Raw genomic sequence first — 12,644 nt, 5'->3', positions numbered from 1 at the left:
CACTAATGGACGGTCTATGGACAGGGAATAAACATCGGGGAGTACATTGAACGACTATAGACTGGTGCAGGTGGCGACGACAGCCGATCACTGTTTTCCCTTCTTTTATTCGGAAGAATGCTCCCTAATCTCTCGATTTCGAGAACCTCGACTCGTTCCACGCTTTCACGGGAAAGTCCCGTTCACGGATTCGCGCGATCGGCTCGTTCGAGAAGAAGTTGCTCGACAGAATTCTTTGTTAACGCTTCGCGTCTCGTGTCTCGTCTTCTTCAGACGGATTTAACCGGTTAACCGGCATCGCCAGTCTAGGAATCTATCAAGAACGATCGAGTGCTAATCAAAGTAGACGCTTTACTTTGCTCTGCTGCTAGAAGCGCTTTCAACGGCGTTCGCCGTTTCCGTCAATCACCCGTTCTCGGCTACGACAATTTCTGTAATTAATCCATCCTCGTCGAGGGAGAACTGGCGTCGGCCGAGTATGGAGATGGTGCAACATGCTCTTAAACGTCATTTTCAATTAAATGTATCGCAGAGTTACGGGTGTACCAGCTAGAAATAATCATAACGCGAGCACGTTTCTCAAAGTAACTGCCCTTTCGACGCGTTTCGCCTAAGGTATGGCAAACGGTCCTCCAGAACAATGGCGAATATATTTCGAGCGGGCAGCTGAAACTCCAGTAACGCTAAATGTTCAATTTGTTCAGGGCTATCGTTTATCCGATCGCTAAAATTGCAGCTGTTTATAGCAGCGCGCGTTATCGTAAATAAATTCAGAGCCTCGAAAGGCATTGAAAAAGATTTCACTCTGAAACTTTGTAAAGTTCGTTCGACACCAGTCCCGAAAGATCATCGATCCATCGCGGTGAATTTCTAATTGCGAATCTTGGAGAACGCGTTAAGAAGTGGTAAACGATTTGTGGAAGTAGTTAACGGGGATCGAGTTCGTAAAGCGTTATTCGCAAGCGTCGTAAGCGTAAAACGGTATGCCGGGCCAGGAATGGAATGATCGCCGTCGAACAACGGTTTCCCATGAAATCGTACGATGTATATTCGGGTTTCAGGTATCGAGAAGCGATCGAGGCGCTTATCGGTGGGATAGCATTTCGCGTGAATCACCTGACGACGTTTAACGACATTCGGTAGCTAATTTGTCATACGGCCGGGGAGCACGGTGACACGCGTTGAAGCAATAACACGCGCCGGTGCACGGGCCGGTTAACGCGGCCGTCAGGCTGTGCTTTTAAACGCGAAACGCAATCAATCTCCCTAGAATCGAGGATCCGAGCCTACGCCGGCGCAGCGCGCGCGTGTTCCAACATTCTAATTCCAGGCGGAGCGCCGGAGCCGAGCTATCGGCGAAGACACCGTGAACCGCGCGAAGCGAACGCCAGAAAATCCGGTGAAAACATGATTCGGCGTCGAGATAACAGCCGCGGGATCTATTTCAGGCGATTGACAGCCGCCGCGGCAAATGATACGTTCGCGAGCGCGTTGTAAACCGTGGCGCCAACGAGCGCCGGCCCCGCGCGATAAATAGGTTGTTAAACGATCGAATCGAATCAACGACGAGTTAATCCTTTTATTGGTCAGAGATCGCGCATCGCCGCTGCGAAGCAGATCAAACGGATCGACGATTTGCTCGCGACTTCCACGTACTGTCTGCCGATGATTATCTCGTCCCTGTTACAGTTTCCCAACGATCCGGCATGCATCCGTTCGAGAGATCACACTTTGGAGCACCAAACGCTCGAACTCTATTCCCTCCAGCTCCGCGGTATTGTTCGCTGGTGAATCACCGTACTATTATCGGAATCGGACGTAAAGGTCACTGACTGCACTCTTTCTAGAATCTTCTGGATTCCCATGGACGCCACAGAGGAGTACGAAAACCGATTTCGCGGAGGATCGAGACGAACTGAACGCGTGGACGGGGCCTGAAACCGAAACGATACCGTCGCCTCGCGTCGCGTTGGAACTGCGTGATTCACCGACGGTCTCCTCGCCGAAGGACGATCGTCGCTATCGCAGGTTGACACACGATATTATCAACGACCAGAAATGACGAATCTGAGCAACTGGTTATCGCAGGTCCGCGTAGGTTCTTCGGGAAGCCATAAAGTCTGGGGCCCGAGCGCATTTTTCCGTTGGAAGATTACACCGTGCGAGTATCGCGTTCCGGACGCGCGCAATCTTACAAGTGTGCGACGGGCTACGAAATTCGAATGGCGACGGGCGACGGACGACGGACGTCGGACGGGAGCCCGAGAGTTGGCAGAGCCGCGGCGAACGATCCCGAATAATCGGCGGCGGTGCTCGAGCACGGCCGCGAGGAATCAAAGCGGCGTTTGCCGACGCGCTCGCTCTCTGCCAATTCCGGGGATCCCGTCGTCGGAGTATCGGACGATTGATTTTCACCTGTGTCATGAGGCGATCCGCGCCGGTGCCCTCCTCGTCCTTGAAGATGATGTCGGTGTTGTAGTTGGGGACCAGGTCCCGGAACCTGGAGTCGTGCCTCGACACGCGGCCCTCGCTGAGCCCGCTGGCCGGGAGCGTGTTCTCGCTGACGTTCGGCACATGCTGCTTGAACACGAGGGGCGTCAGCTTCCTGAGGGGCGGTCTTCGGCCGCCACCCCTGCCCGGGCCGCAAGCCAGCACCAGGCCGCCGCCGTTGTCCAGCACCGGCAGCCAGAGGCCGAGTATCAGCAGCAACACCTGGAGCAGCGAAGGCGCGGTGCCCCGTCTCCTGCCGAGGACGCAGTGGTGGCTCGCCTGATGGCCGCGGCGACGATGATGATGCTGCACCATAATCGCGTGGCTCTGGCAAAGGGTAGAACCCCGGCTGCCTGGTCACTGCGCGGCGATCCTCGTGCACGTTGCTGCGACCGTCGACGCCGACGGTACCACCGAGTGTTCACCACCACCACCACCACCACCACCACCGCCGCCTCCTGCGATCCTCCTCCTCCACGTTGCTCGACCGGAGAACGACGACGACGACGACGAAGAGGACGACGACGACGACGAACGCGAACACGGTGATGAAGATGAAGTCGAAGACGACGACGACGACGACGTTGAACTGCCTCCTCCGCCGGTCCTCCTCCTCCTCCTCCGCTTGCCACTGACCTCACTCACGCTTAACCATAACCAGAGCATCACACACACCCCCAGCACCGCACTCTTATCACCGTTGGGACCGTCGTAGCTGCGTCGTAGTCGGTCGACACCCGCGAGACAGCTATCAACCCGGCAGATCCCTATCGTTCGGAACCGACCGGCACCGATACGTTCGCCGCACTGGGAGTACAACAACCTCCGAACCGGGGAGACCCTCTCTCTCTTGGTCTCGTCTATTCCTCGCTCGATCTTATCAGAGTCGTTGAAATGCCAACAGTAGATTACGCTTTATCGAGAATCCTCGTAATAAGCGTGTCACAGCGCGGAAACACCGGGGAGTACGACACCGAATCCTTGCGATCGGACAGCTTTCCTACATATTAAGTAAGGGGTGGGAATCCGCAGCCGCGACCGCGTCCACAATCGCATCCGCATCCGCATCCGTATCCACATCCGCGCGCGCGGCAGTGACGCACGTTCCTATCCTCTCCTTCTCCACCGAGATGACACCGAGCAGCGCGCGGTTTCCGTTCTCTCCGCGAACCGTCGCGTCGCGTCTAGTTGGGTCGCGCCTCGCGTTGGTACACGTCGGATCGGAACCTCTCGTCGAACCCGGATACCACCGACCGGGGTTCGTCCTGCGAGAAAGGGAAAGACAAGAAGAGCGCGGGAGCGAGCGCGAACGCACCGAGCTGAGCCGAGGAGAGGTGTCACCGCGATCGGACCTGACTCACTTGACTGAACCCGATATTGCGAGCGCGGTCCGGAAGCTCCGTGGCGCACGTTTTCCGGACGAGTCGGTGGTGGGAAATGCGTGACGGGTTTCGGTGGGTACCCCTGGCGTCGTCCGCTCGGCCTGGCCTGGCCTGGCCGGGTCCAGGGTGCCCCTCTTCCTGCCCCCACCAAAACTTGGCCAACGGCCGGCCTGGCGCTGGCTGCAGCAGCCTGCTGGCCCCCGCGGGGCTCTCTCTCTCTCTCCCTCTCTCTCTCCCTCTCTCGTCTCTCTCGAATCACTCGACTCTCTCGGCTATCGGCTCTCGGCTCTCGCAGCTCTTGGAGGCTCTCGGCTCTCGGCCCTCGGCTCCCGGCTCTCACGGCCTCCGCGAGGCGTTGCGTCGGTGGTGGACGTTCCTGCCCCCACCACTCGGGCCCTGCCGTGCTTGGTGCACGAGGCTGACGTCATCGGGGCCCGAGAGACACCATTGGTCGGGGCGGGGCGTGCGCTGGCTGAACGAGGACAGGTGCACGCCGCGTAGACCCGCGGACCCCGCGCGATCCCGTTGGATGAAGCAGGAGCCAGCGCGTGGCCCAGCGGAGCGAGCATGAGAACCTTTTAGCTTTCTCCTCGTTCGATTCGGTTTCGATCAGCCTCCCCGTCCCGTCTCGCTCGCACGCTCCCTCTCTCCCTTGGCCGACGTCTCATCGGCTTCTTTACCGTCTCCTCTCCCCTGTCCTCTTCCTTTTACGCGGCCGACGATCCCCCACCTCCTCCGCTTCTCTCGATTGATCCTTCCTGTTCGTCGTTTTCGTTGTCGTCGTTACAACGTTTTACCTTGTTGCTGCCTGTCCTTCTTCTCCCGCGGGATATCGTTTCCTCGTCCAACCTCGTGGATCCTTACGCCAAGTACCTACGCTCCGGGACCGCGACGGGAGAAGAGAAGATTCTCAATGACTGTCTACCCCCAAGCCGAGACCGCGTACCCTAGGCTCGAGGAGACGTGCGTTGGGCTGACCTTGACTTCGGCACCCGTCAAGTTTCGCTCTTCTTTGCAATTTTGCTTTTTCCTCTTTCCCTCTCCCTCTCTCTCTCTCTCTCTTTATCTCCCTCGCTGGTTTTCTTACCCGATTAGTCCCCCCTCCGTATGTTTTATCGCATTCCTGCGCCGCGTCGGGACTCCCGAGCAAGGATTTTATTAAATGTTACAATGTGGCCCGCGAGCCTCCAGAACCGGCGCGGCGCGGCGCGCCGTTTCCTTCCCTTCCCATGGTGACCGGTCATCGTTGAACTTTAAAGGGCAGGCGCCGCGTCGCTCGCGAGATTTAATCGTTCCGCGAATCGCTCTCCGGGAAACGTAACGACGCTGGAATGCGCGCGCAACTGATCCGATCGACTCACTCCGAAATCTCAGATCGTTATTTTAAAGTAGCGCCGGGATTTATCGATCCGGCCGGTGATTATCGCGGCCGCGAGGCGCCTCGCACGTCAACGATAAAACGCGTAGGTGTACTCGACGTTCCGCTCGGTTCCCCCGGCGCCGACGAAACCGGCACGATCGGACGTCACCGCTCGACGCTCGCAACTACGACGGCTCGACTGATAGGAAAATCCGCTGGCTGCCGGAGGAGCGCGGGAGGGGATCCAGAAAGAAGAAGACCACGGCCTGCCGAACTGTTCGCCGTTTCATCGATAATAAACAACTTTTGCGAACGCCAGGCCGTTTCCGCCTCCGTTGTCCACACGTACCGATTTACGGTATAAACAATGCCACCGGGATTCCGCGAACCCCCTTCGTATCGTGCGCGCGCTAGTCACAAGGGATTCCTCTTTCCGATGACTCGAGAATTCGTGACTCTCCTCCGGTCTGAGACGGTTTTCGATTCGATCACGCGTGGTCTGGATAAACCCTTGCTGGATAACGTTGAGTCACTTTTCTGGAGGATCCGATTGAGCGTATTTTCATTTTATTACGAGTCAAAGATAAAAATAGATTCGAATCGTCCAAGACGGAAGGGGAAAGGCCGACGCGGCCGCGATTTAATAATAATAATCACCTTTTTAAAATAATCCCTACAAATTGGGGGATCGTCCGGGTTCCGTTTGGAATATCAAAAAACGAATGCTTCGTCGCCATTATTTATTAACCGAATACAACGGGATTTCACACGCTCAAGTACATTGTTATTCGGTCTTACATACCATTTTAATCCATCCGATCATATTTCACGGAACTCCGATATCGTAAAAATATTTTACGATTATTATCGCGATACGACTTAACCGTGTCCTCGTTACGTAATCTATGACAGATAACTTTCTCTGTGAGACTTTAAATTAATTCGACATTATTGTGTCATCGTTTCGTCGAAATCCATAAAACATAAGGGGACACGACGGAGGTGAAACGAAACCAGAATTCGAGTTTTCCACGGTGTAGAACGTAGTCGAACGAAGTTCGAGGGAGCAGAGACGTCGGAGATTGGTCGCCTGTAGTTGGACAGAGAGGAATGGATAACCTCTAATCCTAAAGAGGCAGACGTTTTTGGCAAAAGCCGTTTCGTTTGAAATAGGCTAGAAAGTGGTACGGAGAAAATGTTTGCAACTTCGTGGTCGATGAACGACGATTAAGGGAGGCGTCGCGGCGTTAACTGGACGGGGTGGAGGGAGCAGGGATCGAAAAGTCGGTTGGAGAGGGGAACGATGATCGATAATCGATAAGCGAAAGATTTCTCGCGCTTAAAGCGTCCGCGCCGTAGACGGCGAAGCTTCGCGACGGTGTTACAGGCGATGGCAACGCCGCGCTATTACTTGCACCTCGATAGCGGAATTTTATTTCCGCTCCGCGCCACCGCAGCTGCCACAAAAGTCAAAGTACCTCGTAACAGGATTATGAAATGTTCCGGAGTAGCGTTCCGCGGATGTTTACAGCTCGCAAATACTCGTTATCTTTTATTGCCCGCCGGCCTGTTTCAGCGATTCTGGCATCGGCATCGTTAACGAGCGACGTTTACACCGGCCATTGGTCCGTAACTCTCCCCCTTTTTGCGTACTACGCATGGCCCATAATGTAACCATTGTTTCTGCGCGCGAGTCGCGGCTCGCCGAATCTTACGCCTCGGCGAGGACACTCCCCGATCCTCGAGATCCTCGAGATCCTCGCCGCGGCGTCGAACTCTTCGAATAGTAATTTATCATCGGGCCCATGCAGATGCAGATGCAGATGCGACAAGGAATCTTATCGGATCGAATCGCGGAGCTTCGCGAGGAATCAAGATCGCCTGTATCTGTATCGAAACGTAGGAGTCGAGTGCCCGGTTGCGTCGACACGCCTCGCGACGTCGCGACACTCGTCGACCCGCGGGGCGAAGCGCGCTCGGACGCAGAGGCAGGATCGCGCGGCAGCCACCATTGCCGAGTAGCTCATCTCCGGGTGTCCCTTTTTCAAAGTAACACGATCCACGGAGAGGAACTTCGAGGAGGTAATGCCGGGGCCCCGGATAGAGGTCCGACGAGGCCCCCTCCGCGTAATGGACGGCTCAAATATTTATCATCGGCCGCGTAATTTAAGGTGCGTTTAGCAAACGGAAGACGACGCGAGGGAAAACAAACAAGTCAGGGGCGGTGTAGGATCGCCGGCAAGGTGGAGAATGGGACGCGGCAGCAGGAGAACGAGGAGGTGGTGGTCGACGCGGAGGTGAAGAGGGGGAGGCTGGGGAGGCGGAGGAGCCAAAGGGCGAGGAAGAGGTGGATGCGGAGAAGGAGGATGCTGGAGGATGAGGATGAGGATGGCGAGGTTCGGGAGAAGCAGGAGGATGAAGACAAGGGGGAAGGAGTAGTGGCAGGATAAGGTCGAGGTGGAGAGAGGACAGTGAGTCGAGAGAGAAAGAGTAGAAAGAGCGGAGGGCAGGGGCAGAGAGAGAGAGAGAGAGAGAGAGAGAGAGAGAGAGAGAGAGAGAGAGAGAGAGACGAAGGAAGAAGGACGAGAGAGGCAGAAGGAGTAGCTCAAAGGGGCCGCCGCGGGCCCCAGAGGGCTCTGTGAGAAGGCACAAACCCCAATAATAGCACCAGAATTTATATACCTGCACGAACTCGGTGGAACGGTCTGCGGGGCTGCGGGTCCACGGACCCAGGGACGGCTGTTGCGATAGCCGAACGCGCCGCGCCGCGCCGCGCCGCAGTCATTCCTCGAGGATTCGTTTTCTTGGTTACCACGCGGGACCAACCGTGGAAACCGGACAATCTCTGCTCCTTGCGCGCGACCACAAGAGTCGCTCGGTGCAACCGACTCGAGCACACGTCGGTGCGCCAACCCCCGTCGAACCGATCGACCGGTTTTAAAGGCTAAATCGTATCGGGCGCGGAGGTGCGATGTAACGGAGTCTAGATTATTCGAGCGTCGCGCCGATCGTATCCGGGGAACCGCGACAACTGGCCGCCTCGGGCTCGGGCTGGTCCTCCCGGGAACGAAAAGGGACTTCGCGCGTCTATAGACTTCGGAACTGACCGGCCCTGGGCCCCATCAGCATCAGCGGCAGTCTAGCATCCTCTGCGGAGGGAAGAAAAGCCAACGAGGGGAGCGAGCGAGACGGCAGACACCGGCCAAGCGGAAGAGAGACCGCGCCAACCACGGGGCAGGGGAGGGGGGGGGGGGGAGGGGGAGAGGCGGAGAGACGGAGTGTAGAAGCAGCAATTCGTGGCGGGCCGGAGAGCGAACCATCCATCACCGAGGGCTCAAAGCCGTATCTTCTGGTGACCGGTGCCCGACGCGGCTAATGTTGGATGCCAAAGCACAGCCAAATATTGTGAAAGGTCCAGAAAAGGCAGGAACGTGAAATAAATTTGCTCTGCCAGCGGGGCGAGGAGCGCGAGGTGGGCCCAGGTGCCGAGAGCGAGAGAGGGACAGCGCCAGCCGAGACCGCGAGGCCGAACGAGGGATAGGGATAGGGATAGGGATAGGGTGAGAGAGAGAGAGAGAACGAGAGAGAGGACGACAGAAGGATGATACTCTTCTGGGTAGCTCGAAAGGTTGCGCCTTGTACTTGTGCGTGTCGAGGTGGAGAGAGGAAGAAGGCTCTTTAACCACTGTCGGCTCTTTGAACCCTGCCAGCCTCTCTTCTCTTTCTCTTCTCTCCTGTCCCTCCGACGACGTCCCCCCTTCTCTCTCTTTTCCCTGTTCCCATCTTCCTCGTGCACGCACACGCGCGTACAAGCGGGAAACTGGCCGGCCTCAGAAACACAGAGCACCGCCATTTACATTTTACACGCGAAAATACGGTTTGCTGGCGACGGGCCAATCGGCGCGCTTCCTTTGAAACGCGTTTCGCGCGAGTCTTATTTTTGCTACTGGAACGAGCGCGCAGAGATCGGAGCCGATCGTTTGCCGCAAGAAGATCGACCGAAATCTGCGATCTCAGCATTTCGCGGCAATTTGTTCGCCTTTCACATTTAATTACGAGAAAGATAGCAATTAAATAACGATTGTTGGAAATCGATTAAAGTAGTGGTTGGCGAAACAAACCTCCCGAGGGTTCGACGATCGAAGAAACGATCGGATCGCAGTAGGCGTCGGTTCGAGGCGTAGTCGAACTCGAAAGAACCGCGGTTGCTTGACACTGGATCTGTCCGCGGACACGGGATACTAGGAGCCGTCGACTTTGGATCACTCGAATCTCGTCTCGGGATCCTCGGTCCTCCCGCGCGGCTCTATCGATGCTTGTTAACGTAGCAGCACCTCGACCGTGCTCTCGGTCCATAATCTCTGCGAACGGCACGGATTCTCTCTCGTCGGTGGATTAATAATCCCGAGGAGAACTCGAGGGGAGCGAAAAAGCGAGACGACGCAGCGCCGGATCGGGCTAAGGAGAGACATAGGGGACAGAAAAGGACAGAAAAGGACAAACAAAGATTTCAAAAAAAAGCACCGGCTAGCCGAGGAGTGCGAGCGGGCGATCTTCCAAGGGGGCAGAGAGAGAGGCCCCGGCCGGGAGCAGGGGAACGATGGAGAGAGAGAGAGAGAGAGAGAGAGAGGAGAGGGAGAGAGAGGGAGGCAGAAAGGAAGAGCGCGTAGAAAGATGAAGAAAGAAAGGGAAGTGGAAGGGTACAGAGATCGTAGCTCGTAAGTTAGCACGTGGTCGAGGCAAGCCGTGCGAAGGAAACCGAGAAGCGGGAAAGGAGAGGTGAAACGGGTCGAGTGGGCTTACCACCTCATCTTCTTTCTGCCGGTCACTGACGTAGATAAAATTCTACGTGGCCCCTGCGAGCGTGACACCGGTCACCGTTTTCGTGACGAATAATAATAGAATGGGGGCCGAGGATGGCGCTTTTCGAGCGGTCGGTACCCCCGGCCAGGCCCCGGTCATCCCACCCACCCCCGTTCTCTTTTTCGTGACTAATCGAAACTCCAGTTTTCGACTTCGCCGACGACAATAGACGATTCCAACGAGCAGCGGTCCCTTCGAATCGGGAACGTCGCCGAGCCGGGGAAGGGAACGCGGCGAGCAAGGTGGCTGCGCGCACGGCGGACACAATAGCGAGCCGTGTAATCTGGGAAGCGGCGTATAAATTAGCCCCGTCCCCGTTGCCCCGCCGGTAACGAGGAACCTCCCTAATTAGAATTCCATTTCGCGGTCCTGTTGGCGGGAATATCGGCCGATCTACACGATCCTTCGTTACTTACGCCACTGTCAGCACCTCCGCCTTCCGCTGTTCGTCTTTGGGCCACCTCGTCTTCGCGGCCCGGACAGAGGCCGGAGAGACCGCGTGGATCCAGCAACGGGGAGAGGAGAGAACGGCTGGCTGCTCGAGGGGCCCCAGGAGAGACGCGAGGCGGCGAGGCGGCGAGGCGGCGAGACGGCCGAAAAACCAGGAAGAAATCGGAATTCGACGGACAGCCACGAAAAACCCTAGGAAAGAAGCGGACAAGACGGAACCGGTGGGGTCCGACGAATGCAACAAAAGGCCACTGGGAAAAACAATCGAAACGTGGAGAGAAAAGAAAAGTAGCACGAATGCGAGGAAGGCGGGCTGGGGTGGGGGCAGTTAAAAAAAAGGATGAAATAGTGAAGTGACGGAGGAGGATCGAGCGAGGGAAGAAAGGGGACGGAGGAGCACCGGGAAAGAATAGGAAGAGGGAAGAGGGCAGAGGGCAGAGGGAAGAGCGAAGAAGCGAAGAGGAGGCGAAGAAGCGAAGAAGCGAGCGTAAGACCACACAGGACGCGGCACGCGCGCGCTCTACCGGGTGGGCCAGCGCACGACGGCTTCGGGTCTGCTCGTGCGAGATCGGCGGCGCTCGTCCGTCCTCGGCTGGGCCCGGTGGTCGGGCCCAGCCGAGGCCACACAGATCGCGCACGCGCGAACGCTTCCTGGGTGGCATTCGCCTGCCGGCCGGCAGGCTAAGCGTAAGGTATTTCTTCTCTCGGTTCCACCGTGGGCCGTACAACCTGTTAGTGTCGTACCATCCACGCATTATGCCCCCTCGTTCTCTCCTCGTCTTTCACGGCTACTCACGCTACCTGTCTCTCACCCGGAGCCCCCTCGTTCTCTCTCGCTCGCTCTTGCTGGAACGCGCGCGGACGCGAGAGAGAGAGCGAGAGAGAGAGCGAGAGGGAACGAGAGAGACGAGGCCCCTCGAGATTCTCCTCCTGCCTCCGGTACCTCCGGCATCACGAGCTTCTAATAAGATTCCAATTTGTCAATTAGGGGGAGGACGGGATCCGGGCGCATCTTCTCTCTCTCCTCACTCCTTCACCGGCACCTTCTACTCCACCTCTGGTCTTCTCTTTCTCTCCGCGTTAGCACCTGCCTCACATTAACGACGTGCAACTGCGACACTTGAGCGGCTGCCGTACGCGACGTAATCTCCGTGCGATCTTCCTGCCGCGATTTAAACCTGCGCCGACGCCCGGCTCGTTCTCTCCCTCCCTCCCTCCCTCTCTCTCTCGTTCTCTCTTTTTTTTCTCTTTTTCTCTCCCCCGTTCCATTTTCGGGCTCCGAACGGCGGGAGTGCGAATCGTCTAAACGAGTTCGGCTTTCGGACAATCTTCCGCTCCGTATGCTAAATCACTGTACGCGCGTCGATTGTAAAACCGCGTGTCGTATAATCGGAGGAGGAACCAAAGGTGCGAGCGGACGGTTTTATTGGCAAAACAGCCGGGGAATGCGATGGGTGTAGCCAAAAGCCTGAGACACGAATTTTGCTCGGACGATGACAAAGATTCCTGGCGGAGCCGATGACTCGCGATACGTGTCGCGTGTAGTTTACCGCGTCAGTTTCAGCGGCGCGGCGCGATTACATCGCGTGTACGAAATTCTTACGCACACATCGACATAACGAGCCTCGGCCGCAACGGGCTGCATTCTCGTGACGCGAGCCACCCGCTGCGTCTCTTCGCTCGGGACGGGACTCGACTCGACTCGACTCGAGAATCGGGACGCGGGAGTCGAGAGTCGGGAGTCGGGAGTCCGGTCTGTGTGTCCGGGAGTGTGTACCGGGAACCGAGAACGACTTCGGAGAAAATAATCGGCAGATTTCTCAGTAATCTCCGGGACTCCGACCGCGACGCGACGCGAGGCGACGTTTTCGGTCTCGCTTCGGTCGGTGATACTCGAAAATCCGAAACCGCGGGAGCCGCTCGTCGCATCGCGTCGCGTCGCGTCGCGTCGCGTCGTTGTCCTTCGAAGGACTCCCCGGGCGAAATAGCATCCCGGGCGGCAGGCTCCGAAACCGAAAGGATTTGAAAGTGATCCATCGGAGGCATTAGTCCTGGCCAGGGGCGTATGCCTCGACCCGAGGCCCGTTGCCCGATGCCCG

At 57.1% G+C, this 12,644-nt stretch overlaps 1 protein-coding gene across 1 annotated transcript in view; it reads right to left on the bottom strand.

Moving 5' to 3' along the window:
* Positions 1–2,805, bottom strand: part of Hh (hedgehog signaling protein) — a 45,938-nt gene extending 43,133 nt beyond the window's left edge. The window contains exon 1 of the mRNA XM_078197519.1: positions 2,416–2,805. Within this exon, the coding sequence (XP_078053645.1) occupies positions 2,416–2,805 (390 nt within the window). The remainder of the gene's footprint in view (positions 1–2,415) is intronic.
* Positions 2,806–12,644: the final 9,839 nt, after the last annotated feature.

The sequence above is a fragment of the Augochlora pura genome, chromosome 3 (assembly GCF_028453695.1).
Source record: "Augochlora pura isolate Apur16 chromosome 3, APUR_v2.2.1, whole genome shotgun sequence".
Classification (NCBI taxonomy): Eukaryota; Metazoa; Arthropoda; class Insecta; order Hymenoptera; family Halictidae; genus Augochlora; species Augochlora pura.
Note: the sequence above shows the minus strand (reverse complement) of the source record. Positions and strands in the feature narration are given on the sequence as shown.